The 19,661-nt window shown below is 35.4% G+C and overlaps 1 protein-coding gene across 1 annotated transcript; it reads left to right on the top strand.

Annotated features, from left to right (window-relative positions):
* The first annotated feature begins 530 nt into the window (after nt 1-530).
* Nucleotides 531-11,741, top strand: LOC117332774. Its single transcript, XM_033891806.1, has 4 exons — nt 531-670; nt 5,374-5,622; nt 9,301-9,489; nt 9,787-11,741. The coding sequence occupies exons 1-4, from the start codon at nt 538-540 to the stop codon at nt 9,984-9,986; spliced, it is 771 nt and encodes a 256-aa protein (XP_033747697.1). The 5' UTR covers nt 531-537; the 3' UTR covers nt 9,987-11,741.
* Nucleotides 11,742-19,661: the final 7,920 nt, after the last annotated feature.

Genomic DNA, 19,661 nt, shown 5'->3' with positions numbered 1-19,661 from the left:
GGACAATCAAAACAACAAGCAAATAGCAAATAACTATTGTTTGTGGGATATTGTTTGTTTGTTTGTTTGTTTTGTTTAACGTTCTATTGCAGCCAGGGTCATTTAAGGATGTGCCAGGTTTTGGAGGTTGAGGAAAGCCGGAGTACCCGGAGAAAAACCACCGACTTTTTTTGTTTTTTGTTTTTGTTTAACGTCCTATTAACAGCCAGGGTCATTTAAGGACGTGCCAGGTTTTGGATGTGGAGGAAAGCCGGAGTACCCGGAAAACCACCGGCCTACGGTCAGTACCTGGCAACTGCCCCACGTAGGTTTCGAACTCGCAACAAAAAGGTGGAGGGCTAGTGATAAAGTGTTGGGACACCTTCACCACTCGGCCACCGCGGGATAAAACCAACCAGCTGAAATTATTTGGTGGTAACGTTTAAAAAAATAATAATAATATGCATATCAAATGATACAGTAAATCTTAATATTGGTTCCGTGAGACTTAACTGACGTGAATCATTTCATTTTCAGCTATTCAGTGGGAGTACCGACATGAATACTCCAGTGACGTCACCTGTCACACCAAACGTCACAGCCCGCCATCTTCGTATAAATCCACAAACATGGACTGGGAGAATCACTATGAGGTTTGATATCAGTGGATGTCAGATTGCAACACAGAACGGTGAGCGTCATTATTTTTTTATCAATTAAAATACAACAAAACATTAAGTCTTCTTGGCTCGTCGTAAAGGGACTGGCGCCTGCGTACAGTCAAACTATTTTTCAGTGGTAATATAAGAGGGGATTTTACATTAATTCCATTCTTTGCTTATAGCGCGAAAATATGAACCCAGCATATATTTATATATTTTTTTAAATATTTTTTTTATATTTTATATTTATAATCGGTGTTTCGCGAAATTTAAGGATGTACTCCTCTGTGGTTGCAATCACGTTCAGTTCTCGTTTCGAACTTGTATAAGGGTTGTTTTGTAATGTTTACCAAAATATGGACAATCTTACTGTGTAGGTTGCCTCCCTTTAATTTCTTTATCCGTCTTATAATTGAAAAGCACATGCAGTGTCTTGTGTACTTGTGGAGGTATTAATGGTGGCCAAATACATTGTCACTGCCATTCACTTATTATCAGAACTGTACGTATTAAAGTCTTCATCCATGCTGTGATTTTTTTCAGTTCTAAATAAAACATGGAGAGATATGAAGGCACTGTGGAGTATTTTTCTCTCCCAGAATGCCTCATTCAAGATGGCTGCCAATGTTGGCAGCCATCTTGATTGAGGTATTCTGGGAGAGAAAAATACCCCATAGATGCCTTCAATTCTCTCCCCTGTATCTTGGTTTTCAAATACATACCTTTCTTTAGTTGTATTTTCTTGAGATTTTATCTTTTTAGGTTCTTTTGGACATCTTCTTCTTTCAATATCTGTTGTTGATGATTCATGGTGTATACCAAAAAACATTGGAACCAGATTCATCAGAGGCCTTGGTGATTAAAACAAGATCTCATGACAAATGATCCTGATGACAGGTAAAAAGTTTCTGTCTGTGTATCAGCCATGCTAGATTTGTTACACCCCATTTTTAAATATGTGTAAACCGCCAAACTTTCCAGAATGAGGCTGTGAAGAATTCAACATGGCAGCCTCCATGTGTTTACATTACCTCAGGATGTTTATGGGTTTTAACATTATAAAATATAGCAGGTAAGTTGTGTTTTTAATCTTTTTGATCTGATCATAGAATATTTATTTTAAATGTATGAGTATATTATAGAATGAAGCTGTTTTTATCATGATTTACGGAGATTGATTTGTTGGTGCTCAAGTTATCATTGACTCAGTGTTACGGAGGTCATTTTTTGCAGATTACAGTAGATTTAGATGGTTTGTATTGTAAAATGGAATCATCTCAGTTCAAAATAATCAATATGAATTGATGTCTTCATAACAGTAGTAAAATAAAGGTTTTGTTTTGTTGCTAGAACTAAAAATACTCCCATGGTAAAATGCTTTCACTTTCTATTCCCGGAACTGTGACGTCACAGCCATAACTGTCTTGAGTTGTACGGAGGTCATTTTCCGTAAATTACAATAGATTTAGATAGTTTGTATTGTAAAATGGAATCATGTCAGTTCAAAATAATCATTCTGAGTTGATGTCTTCATAACAGTAGTAAAATAAAGGTTTTGTTTTGTTGCTAGAAAACTACCATGATTAACTGCTTTCACTTTCTATTCTCGGAACTTTCTAGAGAGTGTGACGTCACATCCATAACTGTCTGAAGTTGTACGGAGGTCATTTTCCGTAAATTACAATAGATTTAGATGGTTTTTATTGTAAAATGGAATCATGTCAGTTCAAAATAATCATTCTAAAACTGTGTCTTTTTAACATGGTGTTTTAACATGCTAACATGTTGTTTTAACATGCTGATTTGCTGTTTTGACATGTTTATATGGTGTTTTTAACATGTTAACATGCTGTTTTAAATTCATGATTTTGTCATTTTTGTTGTTTTTGTCATGTTTTGTCATTTTTGTCATGATTTTGTCATGTTTTGTCATGATTTTGTCATGAATTTGTCATTTTTGTCATGTTTTGTCATCTTTTTGTCATGATTTTGTCATGAATTTGTCATGTTTTGTTGTTTTTGTCATGTTTTGTCATTTTTGTCATGATTTTGTCATGATTTTGTCATCTTTTGTCATGATTTTGTCATTTTTGTCATGATTTTGTTATTATTTGTCATGATTTTGTCATTTGTGTCATCATTTTGTCATGTTTTGTCAAGATTTTGTCATTTTTGTCATTATTTTGTCATTATTTGTCATGATTTTGTCATTTTTGTCATTATTTGTCATGATTTGTCATGATTTTGTCATTATTTGTCATTATTTTGTCATTTTTGTCATGATTTTGTCATTATTTGTCATGATTTTGTCATGTTTTGTCAAGTTTTGTCATGATTTTGTCATTTTTGTCATTTTTGTCATTATTTGTCATGATTTTGTCATTTTTGTCATTATTTTGTCATTATTTGTCATTATTTTGTCATTATTTTGTCATTATTTGTCATGATTTTGTCATGTTTTGTCATGATTTTGTCATTTTTGTCATTATTTGTCATGATTTTGTCATTTTCGTCATTATTTTGTCATTATTTGTCATGATTTTGTCATTTTTGTCATGATTTTGTCATTATTTGTCATGATTTTGTCATTTTTGTCATTATTTTGTCATTATTTTGTCATGATTTTGTCATTATTTTGTTATTATTTGTCCTAATTTTGTTATTTTTGCCCTTATTTTGTCATGTTTTGTCCTTATTTTGTCCTCATTTTGTCCTCATTTTGTCCTTTTTGTCCTCATTTTGTCCTAATTTTGTCCTAATTTTGTCCTTTTTGTCATGATTTTAGCATGTTAAATTAGCATGTTAGCATGTTGAAATAGCATACTAGCATGTTGAAATAGCATGTTAGCATGCTAAAACACCAAAACAGCATGTTAGCATGTTAAATTAGCATGACAGAATCATCACAAATTCATGACAAAACATGACAAAAACATGACAAAATGACAAAAATGACAAAATCATGACAAAACATGACAAAAATGACAAAATAATGACAAAATCATGACAAAAAGGACAAAATTAGGACAAAATGAGGACAAAAAGGACAAAATAAGGACAAAACATGACAAAATAAGGACAAAAATGACAAAATTAGGACAAAATGAGGACAAAATTATGAGAATAAGGACAAAATTATGACAAAAATGACAAAATCATGACAAAATAATGACAAAAATGACAAAATCATGACAAAAATGACAAAAATGACAAAATCATGACAAAACATGACAAAATCATGACACAAAATCATGACAAAACATGACAAAATCATGACAAAAATGACAAAATCATTACAAAAGATGACAAAATCATGACAAAATCATGACAAAACATGACAAAAACAACAAAACATGACAAATTCATGACAAATTTATGACAAAAAGATGACAAAACATGACAAAAACGACAAATTCATGACAAAACATGACAAAATCATGACAAAAATGACAAAACATGACAAAAACAACAAAAATGACAAAATCATGAATTTAAAACAGCATGTTAACATGTTAAAAACACCATATTTGAACTGACATGATTCCATTTTACAATACAAACTATCTAAATCTATTGTAATTTACGGAAAATGACCTCCGTACAACTCAATTAAGACAGTTATGGCTGTGACGTCACAGTTCCGGGAATAGAAAGTGAAAGCATTTTACCATGGTAGTATTTTTAGTTCTAGCAACAAAACAAAACCTTTATTTTACTACTGTTATGAAGACATCAATTCATAATGATTATTTTGAACTGAGATGATTCCATTTTACAATACAAACCATCTAAATCTACTGTAATCTGCAAAAAATGACCTCCGTAACACTGAGTCAATGATAACTTGAGCACCAACAAATCAATCTCCGTAAATCATGATAAAAACAGCTTCATTCTATAATATACTCATACATTTAAAATAAATATTCTATGATCAGATCAAAAAGATTAAAAACACAACTTACCTGTTATATTTTATAATGTTAAAACCCATAAACATCCTGAGGTAATGTAAACACATGGAGGCTGCCATGTTGAATTCTTCACAGCCTCATTCTGGAAAGTTTGGCGGTTTACACATATATTTAAAAATGGGGTGTAACAAATCTAGCATGGCTGATACACAGACAGAAACTTTTTACCTGTCATCAGGATCATTTGTCATGAGATCTTGTTTTAATCACCAAGGCCTCTGATGAATCTGGTTCCAATGTTTTTTGGTATACACCATGAATCATCAACAACAGATATTGAAAGAAGAAGATGTCCAAAAGAACCTAAAAAGATAAAATCTTAAGAAAATACAACTAAAGAAAGGTATGTCCCTTCTGTATTTGAAAACCAAGATACAGGGGAGAGAATTGAAGGCATCTATGGGGTATTTTTCTCTCCCAGAAAACCAACATTGGCAGCCATCTTGAATGAGGCATTCTGGGAGAGAAAAATACCCCACAGTGCCTTCATATCTCTCAACATGCTTCGATAATTGTTACCTGCTAGGGTCTTCTTTCATTTATCTGAATGAGTTTTGGCTAATATAGTACTTTAGACTTGGTGTCCCACTGATATTTAAATGTACATATTGTAGATATTGATAGAAGTCGTGACTTTGGTGGGGAGTACTGCACGCTACCAAGAACTACCAACTGATACGTCACCCACGGTCCAGTTTTTTGTCACATGCTTTTACTCTGACGATATTTTGTTTAAATGGTCTACTTCTGTTTGTCAGATGTATGTGGCAAGTTTACAAGAAAGGCAGTATTCCTAACAGAGGAGATGGTGAACTTGCACACGGTAATCACAGCCATCTTGACAGTCCCTTCCTTGAAGGAATGTTTTTCGGTATGTCAAAGCCACAAAACATGCATGTCATTCACCTACCATACCGCCCAGGGAGTACAGTGGTGTACAGGTTACAGCGCCTGGATCGTCGTACCAGGACGAATCATCTCCGACATCGCCATATTCGTTAACCAGGGTATACTAATTCTTAAGTTGAATAATATATTACTTTGAGACAAAACATGTTGAATCCTGGAATGTTTGATTTACCCGTGTGTGATCGACCCTGAAATGTTTGATTTACCCTTGTGTGGTCGACCGTGACAGAATTGATGTACCTTTGTGTGGTCGACCCTGAAATGTAACCTTTTGATGTGAATTATTTCGTTATTTAATATATTTACCTTTAATTTGTTATCAAATGAACAGCAAAACTGTCATATTTCCTAGATCAATTAGCATCAACTAGTTTTGAATTATAGAATGTGCACTTTTTAATCAGTTCCCCCTTACTATCTTAGTATTACAGGACTCTTGGTAGGATTACTATATATGTTTACATAAGTGTTATGGTTATTGCAAAAAAAAATTCTCAAAATTTACTCTTAAGAAAAAAGAAAATGCAAAAAAAAAAAAAAATTCAACAAATTGAGTGATACGTGTTTTAAACAATTAATAGTATTGGAATAATTGCAGAATCATTGAGGCATAGATTATTTGATTTTAATTATTATGAATGATTTGATACATTGTATATGGATGGAGGAATGACAACAATAATATCAATGTTCTGATATATGGGTGAGGGAATGACAACAATAATATCAATGTTCTGATATATGGGTGAGGGAAGGACAACAATAATATCAATGTTCTGATATATGGGTGAGGGAAGGACAACAATAATATCAGTATTCTGATATATGGGTGAGGGAATGACAACAATAATATCAATGTTCTGATATATGGGTGAGGGAATGACAACAATAATATCAGTGTTCTGATATATGGGTGAGGGAATGACAACAATAATATCAGTGTTCTGATATATGGGTGAGGGAATGACAACAATAATATCAGTGTTCTGATATATGGGTGAGGGAAGGACAACAATAATATCAATGTTCTGATATATGGGTGAGGGAAGGACAACAATAATATCAGTGTTCTGATATATGGGTGAGGGAAGGACAACAATAATATCAGTGTTCTGATATATGGGTGAGGGAAGGACAACAATAATATCAGTGTTCTGATATATGGGTGAGGGAATGACAACAATAATATCAATGTTCTGATATATGGGTGAGGGAAGGACAACAATAATATCAGTGTTCTGATATATGGGTGAGGGAATGACAACAATAATATCAATGTTCTGATATATGGGTGAGGGAAGGACAACAATAATATCAATGTTCTGATATATGGATGGGGGAAGGACAACAATAATATCAATGTTCTGATATATGGGTGGGGAAGGACAACAATAATATCAATGTTCTTATATATGGGTGAGGGAATGACAACAATAATATCAGTGTTCTGATATATGGATGGGGAATGACAACAATAATATCAATGTTCTGATATATGGGTGAGGGAAGGACAACAATAATATCAATGTTCTGATATATGGGTGAGGGAAGGACAACAATAATATCAGTGTTCTGATATATGGATGGGGGAATGACAACAATAATATCAATGTTCTGATATATGGGAGGGGAATGACAACAATAATATCAATGTTCTGATATATGGATGGGGAATGACAACAATAATAACAATGTTCTGATATATGGGTGGGGAATGACAACAATAATATCAATGTTCTGATATATGGGTGAGGGAAGGACAACAATAATATCAATGTTCTGATATATGGGTGAGGGAAGGACAACAATAATATCAGTGTTCTGATATATGGATGGGGGAATGACAACAATAATATCAATGTTCTGATATATGGGAGGGGAATGACAACAATAATATCAATGTTCTGATATATGGGTGAGGGAATGACAACAATAATATCAATGTTCTGATATATGGGTGAGGGAAGGACAACAATAATATCAATGTTCTGATATATGGGTGAGGGAATGACAACAATAATATCAGTGTTCTGATATATGGGTGAGGGAATGACAACAATAATATCAATGTTCTGATATATGGGTGAGGGAAGGACAACAATAATATCAATGTTCTGATATATGGGTGAGGGAATGACAACAATAATATCAATGTTCTGATATATGGGTGAGGGAAGGACAACAATAATAACAATGTTCTGATATATGGGTGAGGGAAGGACAACAATAATATCAATGTTCTGATATATGGATGGGGGAATGACAACAATAATATCAATGTTCTGATATATGGGTGAGGGAATGACAACAATAATATCAATGTTCTGATATATGGGTGAGGGAATGACAACAATAATAACAATGTTCTGATATATGGATGGGGGAATGACAACAATAATATCAATGTTCTGATATATGGGTGAGGGAAGGACAACAATAATAACAATGTTCTGATATATGGGTGAGGGAATGACAACAATAATATCAGTGTTCTGATATATGGGTGAGGGAAGGACAACAATAATATCAATGTTCTGATATATGGGTGAGGGAAGGACAACAATAATATCAATGTTCTGATATATGGGTGAGGGAAGGACAACAATAATATCAATGTTCTGATATATGGGTGAGGGAATGACAACAATAATATCAATGTTCTGATATATGGGTGGGGAATGACAACAATAATATCAATGTTCTGATATATGGGTGAGGGAATGACAACAATAATATCAATGTTCTGATATATGGGTGAGGGAATGACAACAATAATATCAGTGTTCTGATATATGGGTGAGGGAAGGACAACAATAATAACAATGTTCTGATATATGGGAGGGGAATGACAACAATAATATCAATGTTCTGATATATGGGTGAGGGAAGGACAACAATAATAACAATGTTCTGATATATGGATGGGGGAATGACAACAATAATATCAGTGTTCTGATATATGGGTGAGGGAATGACAACAATAATATCAATGTTCTGATATATGGGTGAGGGAAGGACAACAATAATATCAATGTTCTGATATATGGATGGGGGAATGACAACAATAATATCAATGTTCTGATATATGGGTGAGGGAAGGACAACAATAATATCAATGTTCTGATATATGGGTGAGGGAATGACAACAATAATATCAATGTTCTGATATATGGGTGAGGGAATGACAATAATAATATCAATGTTCTGATATATGGGTGAGGGAATGACAACAATAATATCAATGTTCTGATATATGGGTGAGGGAAGGACAACAATAATATCAATGTTCTGATATATGGGTGGGGAATGACAACAATAATATCAATGTTCTGATATATGGGTGAGGGAATGACAACAATAATATCAATGTTCTGATATATGGGTGAGGGAATGACAACAATAATATCAATGTTCTGATATATGGGTGAGGGAAGGACAACAATAATATCAATGTTCTGATATATGGGTGGGGAGAACAACAATAATATCAATGTTCTGATATATGGGTGAGGGAAGGACAACAATAATATCAATGTTCTGATATATGGGTGAGGGAATGACAACGATAAATAGATTTTTGAGTGTCATAAAAACAAACCAAACAGCGTAGACACGAGTAATTGTACAGTTACATAAAATGTATGTATCAATTGCATGTATATATTTCAACTGATTCGAATATTTGTCTGTGATGGTAGCGTAAGGAAAAGTCGTCCTAATGAAAAAAAATCCTTTTAAACTGATGATCTCAATTATGTTTTATTGAATTAATGCAGATGTTTTGAACTCGTATGGTTACAAAGAGGATCAGGGAGCTGCCATTTTGTACAACATCATTGAGATGAGGAAGAACCAGGTAAACGCATCGGCCTCCTGTAAAACAATGCACACGCGACTGATCAAGGTCGACACGGCATCCAAGATGACAAGTCTGAATAATACTATCTCCGGATACGACGTTCTGAGTAAATATTGTTTATGTTGGGATGACGCGAGGGGAAATATGTATCATTTGGTGGTAAAGATAATGTTCAAAAGTGTCAGTAAGATATAAGATAATACTCATGATATTTGTAATACAAAAACTTTAGGTTTCCACACTTTCACTTTCTTCACCTATGTGGCAAATGTAAAAAACAAAGGGGAAAATCAGTATTTGTCAACAATTAGGGCATGGTGACACATTTGAAATAATATTGTTCTAGTGTTGACACTTAAAATTAATCTCGCTTGTTATTTGGCATCTTTCTTTTTTACGACAGAACACGACTTCCGGTTTTTTGTCGCCGGAGTATACAACTCTACAATTTGGAGCTACAGCGGAGGAATAGATGTGATCAACACCGACTTCTGGTCGCCCGACAACCCAGATCCAGGTCAAGGCCACTGTGTCATGTTGACACAGACAGGTCTGGCCAGTGTGGATTGTCAGCAACAGCTCTTTTCAATTTGTGGGAATTAATGTGTGGAAAATTGTCTTTTGGATTTCATGCTTTGAGGAGAAAAGTGTCATCGATGTTTGGAATAAGAGCTTTGGATTTCTTGCTTTGAGGAGAAAAGTGAAGCATTTATTTGAAACATGGTCTTTTAGATTTCATACTGTTAGGAGAAGTGGTGGTGATAATGTATACATAAATAGTTTTTCTAACAACTGAAAGCAACCTGGAACACAGTATTAAGGAAAAGAGAACAGATTACGTTGCATCACAAGATAGCAAATTCAAAAGTGATAGGTATAGCATAAGAGGAAGTCAAGTACCATGTCAACATTTTAAGGTCTAATAACATACCTGGTGGCAAGTACACGTATGCAAAGGAAATCTAAGCCATATTGATGAATGTTCAACATAAATTATACATTAATGATATTAGTTTTAATCTTCAACATTTCATGTGTAAATGTATATACAAGCATTCCTTTGATAGTTGACTTTTTCATTTAATATGCATTTTATATACATTGTAGATATTACATGATTTGGGTACATCATACTTTTAAATAATGAAACATAAAAATATGTCGCGGGTATTATGGCTTATTCCGAGGTGTCCAATGCCTGAAGTTACTCGACATCCAAAGACCTAAAAGAGAGTTGAAGAATGGCTGATGAATATCATTCACACGATTTCGATTTTCAATACATAATCCACGTGACGGATACATGACCACAGCCTCATCATATGAAGTCCTCGAGCAAGGAAGTTACCCTGCATATCACTTTTGTATCCACCGCCCAACGAAGTTGGCAGGAGACATACAAATGGGTTCCCTCCGTCCGTCCGGATTCGCTTTGCGAACGATGATCCGATGTTGATGACACGTGCTTGGTAGACTAGTTATCTAAAACCCTCGCTAAAGTTTGAACATCGTCACATTCAGCGCATATTCAATGAGGCTGTTGTGATCAGAGTGATTGGCCTATCGCTTTCTGCACGCTATATTTTGAAGGAATGATCGGATTTCGATTAAACTTGTTTGATAGACTCATTTCTAAATCTCTCGCTCAGGTTAGATTATCGTCACATTCCGCACATATTCAATGGGGCAGCTGCATGTGGTCCGATTGGCTGCTTACTTCCCTCACGATATCTTTTGAAAGAGTGATCCAATTTTGATGAAACTTTCTTGGTAGACTTGTTACAGCTGTACCTAAATTCCTCGCTCAAATAAGATTATCACCGCATATTAATGATTTTTTAACTGATTGACTGATTGATTTCCGCACGATATCTTTTGACATAATAATCGATCTTGATGAAATTTGTTTGGTATACTTATTTAACCTAAGCTCCTCACTCAGTTTTGATTATCGGCATATTTCGCGCTTATTTAATGAGACTGCTGTAACCAGATTGACTGATTTTCCGAACAATATCTTTTAACAGAATGATTAATTTTTTTTTATGAAACTCGCTTAGTAGACTCATAACCTAAGTTCATAGCTGATGTTCGATTATCGCAACAGGTAATGATTCTAAATGCCATATCATGTGTTTCATGTTTTTATGCCTGTTGCCCACTTTAATTTCATGTAATACAATATTTGCTTGGGGATCTTGACGGCTGTGCATATGTCCTTGTTTTTTTTTAGTTTTTTTTTTTGTTTGTTCGTTTGGTTTTGTTTTGTTTTTTGTTTTATTATTGTTTGAATAGTAGCATATGTTTAGAATAATGTGTTGTTTTCGTAATTATTTTGTATTAAAAAGATGAGAAAGCTGACTGAATTATCGTGTTAATTTGCATCCCATGTATATATACATGTAATTAAAAGTAAATAATGTCCTTGTGATGGATGTACATAATAATAATTAAAAAAACACAAACCAGAAAATCATGAGCGCTTTCACATGCTTTGAGCTGACCAGACCTAGGCTTCGCTGAAATATGAAGATTTCGCTCAAGATACCTTTCACTGCAATAAATAAATACAGATCAGAGAAAAGAATATGCACGCAGTACGTCAATTCCAACTGCATACGAAAAAGAAAAGATACTTAAATCATGTGGATTCTCAGATGAATTTGGGGGTTTGCTTTTGTGACTTCTGCCATGGGAAAAGAAATCTGCTGCACCATCTTCATATATATATATTTATATATAGAAAATGTTTAAGTTGACGACATGCAAGTGAAAGCGCTAGTGCAAAATGTAACGTCTTCTTTTGTCAATTATCAGTTTTATATACTTTCTTATCCTCACTTTTCGCATTTGATATTGGTAATGATCTGAGCGTACATCAGAGCGAGGAGGTTGCAATTGAATGCTAACGCAAACAAGAAGAAGTCTGTGAAATTGATACTTGGTACTATCCGTTTGAATGTCAGCTTTTCAGTTGGCACTACGGTTAAAGATATGACAATGCACTCACAAATCGTTCGGCCACCCGACGGTTCCTATCAGTTTCGTTCGACCACCGGACGGTTCCGGCCACCTCATCCGCCAGTTTTGGGCACTCGATGCTAACGTTATGGCGATCATTGTTTGCTTGGTGCCCGGAAGCATACTTTCATTACCTTAAGTGTTATATCTTAGAGAAAATTATAAGCTTCTATTATCATCCATGACGAACACGTTATCTATTACACTAATCATAGTATCTCTTATCCAGTCAAACGTTGGTGCAGTATGCCGACAGATGAATAAATATCTGGATCTTACAGATAACAATTAATTGTATATATTTAGAGCCCCAGACAACGAATTTGTTTCAAAGAAAGTGCTTGCTTGGGATATCTTTTCATGAAGAGTTTAAATGTCAATTTTTACCAATTCTACCCAATGCTTCTTCATTCTTTTACAACACACAACACACCAGGATTACTATGAGAGTATTTCAGGTGGTATATTGAGTAACAATAGTGGAGGAAGGACATAGCATGAAGAGGTATCAGTACATTGAACTTCTTATCCGACGTTCGAGTTAGGAAGGGTATAAGATCATTGCTAGAAGAGGTACGGTACAGAACTTCTCCGACGTTCGAGTAAGGAAGGATATATATATACATGTATGGAGGTACCGGTACAGAACTTCTCCGACGTTCGAGTTAGGAAGGGTATAAGATCATTGCTAGAAGAGGTACGGTACAGAACTTCTCCGACGTTCGAGTTAGGAAGGGTATAAGATCATTGCTAGAAGAGGTACGGTACAGAACTTCTCCGACGTTCGAGTTAGGAAGGATATATATACATGTATGGAGGTACCGGTACAGAACTTCTCCGACGTTCGAGTTAGGAAGGGTATAAGATCATTGCTAGAAGAGGTACGGTACAGAACTTCTCCGACGTTCGAGTTAGGAAGGATATATATACATGTATGGAGGTACCGGTACAGAACTTCTCCGACGTTCGAGTTAGGAAGGGTATAAGATCATTGCTAGAAGAGGTACGGTACAGAACTTCTCCGACGTTCGAGTTAGGAAGGATATATATATACATGTATAGAGGTACCGGTACAGAACTTCACCGACGTTCGAGTTAGGAAGGATATATATATACATGTATAGAGGTACCAGTACAGAACTTCTCGGACGTTCGAGTTAGGAAGGATATATATATACATGTATAGAGGTACCGGTACAGAACTTCACCGACGTTCGAGTTAGGAAGGGTATAAGATAAAAGCTAGAAGAGGTACCAGTACAATGAACTTGTACATGTAGGGTTACACTAGTATATAATGCAGGGTTACATTCTAAGGTGCAAGGTTTGGTAGGGGGTTGAGATATATGAGCTAAGGCAAAGAAACAACACTATTAGACCCTAGTAGTCTAATTTGGGATAGAAGGTTTGAAGTGTTAGCAGTGTGAACAGTCACCTCCATTATCTTAAGTCTGTACTCTTCTGGAGATATTATTAGGTGATACAGTGGTAACAAATCTGTCATTAACCTATTCTAGATGAGCAATGTTTGATTCCCTGATCAAATGTGAAAAGGTATGGGGTTACCTTCCTCACCGCATGGGCTTTTCTCAGGCAGGGTTCAATAATGTACTCTTAGACTTGTTTCCACCAATAATAAGACCATCTTATATGCTGCCATATGGCTTTTCAAGATTGATTCATATAAGTCGATATAACTTGTTTGCAATGGTTATAAAATAAATTGTGTGATAAAATGTAGTTACAACATCTTCAGCAGACCAAGCTATCACAGGGTATAAGTACACATCTGGACCAATTTATAGCCATTTTAAACCCTTGTTAACTTTTATCAGGAAGTTTTCTTGCAGAAGAATTTTTTATGGACTTTTAAATGCTTTATGGTATCAAAACGTCAGTATTTATCAATTTTTCAAACAAGTGAACTTTATTTTATGCATCATTTGTATATGAGCTACTTCTGACACATCACATTACGAGAATTAAGATGGTATTGGCATTGTTCCATTCATAATTCTGGAATTTCATTTATATATTACAAAGTGTGTATGGAGAGACAGTCACCTCTGAGAAATTATGTACTGTACATGTATATTTATGTAGGGAACACTGGATGGTAATAAAAGTAAAAGTCTTTTATTATATACAATGTACTTATACAGTGGTCCCCCTATTTACGACCACTCTCAAGAACGACCACTCCCCGTATGCGACCAAGTTTCGCGTTCACCGACGTTTTCCAACGATAAATTACCCCTTCTAAACGACCACCCCGCTAACCCGACCAACGACCGCTTTATCATGTCCCAAAAACGTGAAATGTACTTTGTTATCCCTCTCGTGAACGACCAAGATTTTTGCGAAGTTTCATTAAGACATTCAAATTATAGAATAATCAATAATAAAAGCGTGTAACGTCCAGCTCATTGAAATTCGTGGACCCAGGTAAAATTTGACACATTGGATTGACAGGTTGTTTACACTGTGATAGCCAGCTAGTGAGCTGTTTTGTCCACCGATGTTTTTACAGACAAGATAATTACTCCTACCTTTTGTAGACAAATGGTTTGTTGTGATTTTCACAAATTTAATATATTGTGGAATCTGTATACGATGTATCCATTATACAAAGCTATTATTAAATTGTACGTACAACGTATATACATTAAATTAAATGAACCATCAATTATCTGGAGTCTCTTGTAATTTCTTGTTAGTGTTTGCATTACATATATAACCATTGACCATTATCGGTATCAATACTTTGTGTAACAAGAGGCCCAAAGGGCCTTAACGGTCACCTGAGATTTGAAATATTTCAGTTAATTTAATTGACCCTTTTTGGCCCCACCCATCAGTCCTTGGGGTCAGTTAGGGCCAATGTGTGCTTATCATTAAGCTGTCGTCCCATGCTGATAATTTTAAGAAAGTTAGAATGAATTCCAATAGAAATAAAACAAATGATTGTCAAAAATATGAATTCCCTATATAAACTATAGCAAAGTTTACCCTCTCCCTAGGGGCAAACGTGAGACCCCAGGGTCATGAAATTCACAATTTAAGTAAAACACCATGAAACCCTTCCTTCTATGAGAAGTATTGATTCTATTTTATATAGGTATTGAGAAGAAGATTTTTGAAATTTCAGTCGATTTGACCCTTTTTATCCCCGCCCATCAGCCCCTGGGGGTCAGTCAGGGCCAACATATGAATACCATCAAACTGTTATCCCATGCTGATGGCCCCTGGGGGTCGGGGACCATATAATTCACAATTTTGGTTGACCTTCGATCGATCAGCCATAGTAACTTTCTGCCAAATTTCATTGAATTTGGTTGAATGGTTTTGGAGAAGAAGTAGAAAATGTAAATAGTTTATGGACGCACGACGGACGACCAAAAGGCGATTAGAATAGGTCACTTGAGACTTCGTCTCAGGTGACCTAAAAATATTGACTTTCATGAAAAATTCTGTAACATAATAAACAAAATCCAAACTTCATTTAGAGTGTTATGTCCCTTTAATATCTACAGTCACAACAATGCGTGGCAGGGTTGTTGCTTTAAAAATACCAACTGAACAAAACCAGTCAAAAATGAAAAACATGGATTTATAGCAATGATGATCTGGCGGTTTGTCAGAGTGTATTGATATCACAAACATAAACAAATAATATGACTGTGCAGATTTAAAACAAATATAATATACACATTACGACCAAGTATAAACTACATCTGATAATCCGTAGGTCAGTATCACATGATCATTGGTTCCAGCGTTGCACTGTATAGTCAGAGGTTGTGTAATGTTGATTACGGTCCACTCAAAGTTGAAAGTCCCTTAATTAATCCAGTGGATTGGTATAATGTTGACAACAAATTAAAGTTGACAACAAAGACGATGAATCCTTGTTATATTTACGCTGTCTTTTGGAGGTTCCTGTAAATCCGTGAAATATCCTTCGACAGTTCAAAAGGTACACACAAATTTTAGAAATATCCTTCTATCACATCTGACAGCACACATGTATGAGACCTTTCTGACACATTTACCAGTGCAATAGACAAACTTTCTAATTTCAAAGTTTCACACATTCACTAATCACTATACTTGACTTTTGTGTTTTTTTAATGCCTCCTCTTGTACTGAGTTTAACCTCTTTCCAATAAGATCATGCATTTCCAAATATTTCGCTGCACATCTGTCAATACAAACTCCCTCGCCTTTGTTCAGTTCTGTTTCTTTGTACTTTGGTGGTATACATTTTTTCAAACACACCTTGGTTAGTCTGCAAAAAATAAAAAAAAAAATAAAGGAAACAATCAGCACTGCTTATGGCACCACTTGTAACGTAGATACTTAAGGTTCAGTAAGAAAGTAAATGTACACCTTCCTAATATAGCCCCCACTAATCATGTAATAGTTAAAGTAAATCTCATTTTCTGAAAATTTCTGGCAGTCTTGTTTATCCTGTGTATATAACCTCACTGTGTGTGCATGTAATGGTAAACAAATTTATCTACTATAGAGGAATAACCAAATTCAGTGAATACAAAAATGTATAGGTATTCTAAATGGAATTTATTGTATTTTAATTTAATACAATGTATATAAAATAAAAAAACTGTTTACACATTGGAAAGTACTGAAAATCAATCCAATACTTCCAGTAGAGTAACATTAACTTGTTTCTAATTAGTAGATTAAATTTCACACTGATGAACTAACTCTGTGCACTGTGAAAATGTTCTTCCGTTAAAATTCAGTCGATTGTTACCTTGCTCGGCATTGCATCAATACATGTTTTCAGCAGATTTTTCAAGAAAGCGTGCATACGGGATACTCTTTCACCATATGTGCTTGTAGCCTTGTATGTAATCATTATAAATTGAACATTTGAGCAGTACAGATCAGTTATATTACACAACATCTCTTTTTGAAGTGACTGCACAGCGAAATGCCAGGTTTTAGTGAAGTCAATAAGGGTAGGGCCATTGCTCTGTTAATGCAGGGCAACGTCATATAGTGCAGTAATATGGTGTACATGAAACAACAATATTCCATTTAGTTTGGTTTTTCAGAGTCATAGGGAGATTGGGTGACTGTCTAAGGAGCAGATGCCAAGATAGGGGCATACGTCTCTCGCACCTCCGTAACCAATTTAAGACGGCCACGGAGACAGCACGTCAAGTTGTCAGCACTCAAACATTTGTTGGACGAGCTAGACAGGAGGGTTAGAAAGTGCATCAATGTCCCATGTTACGTCCAAGGGAAATTAACACCTTGATGGAGTTAATGTTAAGGAGAGTAGCAGCTGCGACTGATATGTCAGGGGGGTGGGCACACACACTACTGATTTGGATAAGGAAACAACATCGGGTACCCTTGTTTTAACAGTATTCACTCAAGCACTGTTTGTGATAGGACATTCAGTAATGATGAAATAATCGAGAAAGTTAACCCACACCATGAACATGTACACATCACCAAAATATCATGCAAAATAACAAGAGGCCCAAGGGCCTTAACGTTCATCTGACTCTAAATTAAAGACCTTTATACTATTGTAGTATGCATTCTCTTCAGCGAATATAGTGGCACTGCTGGCCATCTTGGAATTTGGATCAACCCTAAAGATAACAACACTTGATCAAGACTATCTCAGGATCATTTCTGGTAAGTTAGAGCTGAATCCCACAGGTGGAATTTGAGAAGAAGTTTGAATTAGGCGTTGTTCAGGAAAACCATGATTGTGCAATCATGTTACAAAATGGCAGCTGTGGCTGCCATGTCGACGTTTTTACGAGGCCGGAAAATAGCAAGACTTTGTTGGCCCTCCTTCCTTAACATCCTCACCAATTTCCAGCTCAATGGCACCATGCAGTGGAACTTGAGAAGTTTAAAATGTATTTTTCAAGATGGTTCCCATGACGGCCATCTTGGATTTCGAATCAGCCCCAAAAAAATAACAACACTTGGTCGGGATCATCTCAGGATCATATTTGGCAAGTTTCATCTCAACAGCACTGGTGGAACTTAAGATGAAGTTTAAAATGAGTTTTTCAATATGATGGCCATCTTGGATTTCCAATCAGCCCAAAAAATAACAACACTTGGTCGGGATCATCTCAGGATCATATTTGGCAAGTTTCATCTCAACAGCACTGGTGGAACTTAAGAAGAAGTTTAAAATGTGTTTTTTACGATGGCGGCCGTCTCGGGATCATTTCTGGCAAGTTTCAGCTCAATCCCACTGGTGGAACTTGAGAAGAAGTTTGAAATGTGAAAAGTTTACGGACAGCGCACGGCAGACGACGACGGACGAAGCATGATGGCTAATATAGGTCATCCTGATCCTTCGGGTCAAATGACCTAATAAACTATCAAAAATAAAAGAGTTTCTTTTTTCCGCTGGTATATTTTTTACCTTGTCGTAAATTAATGCATGCACCGTTATAAATATCTGAATATCATATTTCAAAATTCACTGTTTATAAGCATTTTTCTCTTTTGTGACAAATCATGCATACTCCAACTTTATAGTGGCGAATATAAAAATATGTGTCACAGGTTTTCATATCATACCCAAGATAGCAGTTTTTCGGCAGTTTTCCCCCATAATGTGTCGCAAAATTTACAGTTTAATAGATTTTGGCTATTTTTAGAAAAGAATCAATATTCCAACAGGTGTATAATATGCAAACTATGTATATGCAATGCAAGTTGGCAACTCTTTTAGTGTTTATATAATTACACTTTGGAGTACGTACAGTACTCTGCATTTGCCCCAAATCTTAATCAAACGGTTTGATTGCTTGGGACTCAAACTATCGATCCACAGGGGCATGTCTAGTGTTACGTGTATACAATAAAAAGTCATGTATAAAAGAATAATAGCCAGAAATACCTATAAAGTAGATAATAAGCATTCAATCGATGGTATATATATGGATTTCCAGAAGGCATTTGATACTGTACCGCACAAAAGACTTCTAAGCAAAATGTCATCTTATGGAATCAGTGAAAGATTTATCAAATGGAAGGCCAGCTTCATCGTCAACAGGAAACAGAGAGTTACTTTAAAGGGCAAGCATTCCAACTGGAGCGATGTATCCTCCGGAGTTACCCAGGGATCGGTACTCGGGCCAACATTGTTTGTCATCTACATAAATGACCTACCAGATACTATTCAGTCAGATGTTTATCTCTTTGCGGACGACACAAAGTTATTCAGATGCATACAGGGAAATGCTGATG

Source organism: Pecten maximus, chromosome 8, assembly GCF_902652985.1.
Source record: "Pecten maximus chromosome 8, xPecMax1.1, whole genome shotgun sequence".
NCBI lineage: Eukaryota > Metazoa > Mollusca > Bivalvia > Pectinida > Pectinidae > Pecten > Pecten maximus.
The sequence above is the reverse complement of the archived record's forward strand: the minus strand, read 5'-3'. Positions and strand labels throughout refer to the sequence as shown.

Excerpts from the sequence above, each read along its gene's own strand:
- LOC117332774 (XM_033891806.1), top strand. The coding sequence starts at position 538 with ATGAATACTCCAGTGACGTCACCTGTCACACCAAACGTCACAGCCCGC. Across the intron at positions 671-5,373 it reads TCAGATTGCAACACAGAACG|ATGTATGTGGCAAGTTTACA; the intron begins GTGAGCGTCATT and ends TCTGTTTGTCAG. Across the intron at positions 9,490-9,786 it reads CTCCGGATACGACGTTCTGA|AACACGACTTCCGGTTTTTT; the intron begins GTAAATATTGTT and ends TTTTTACGACAG.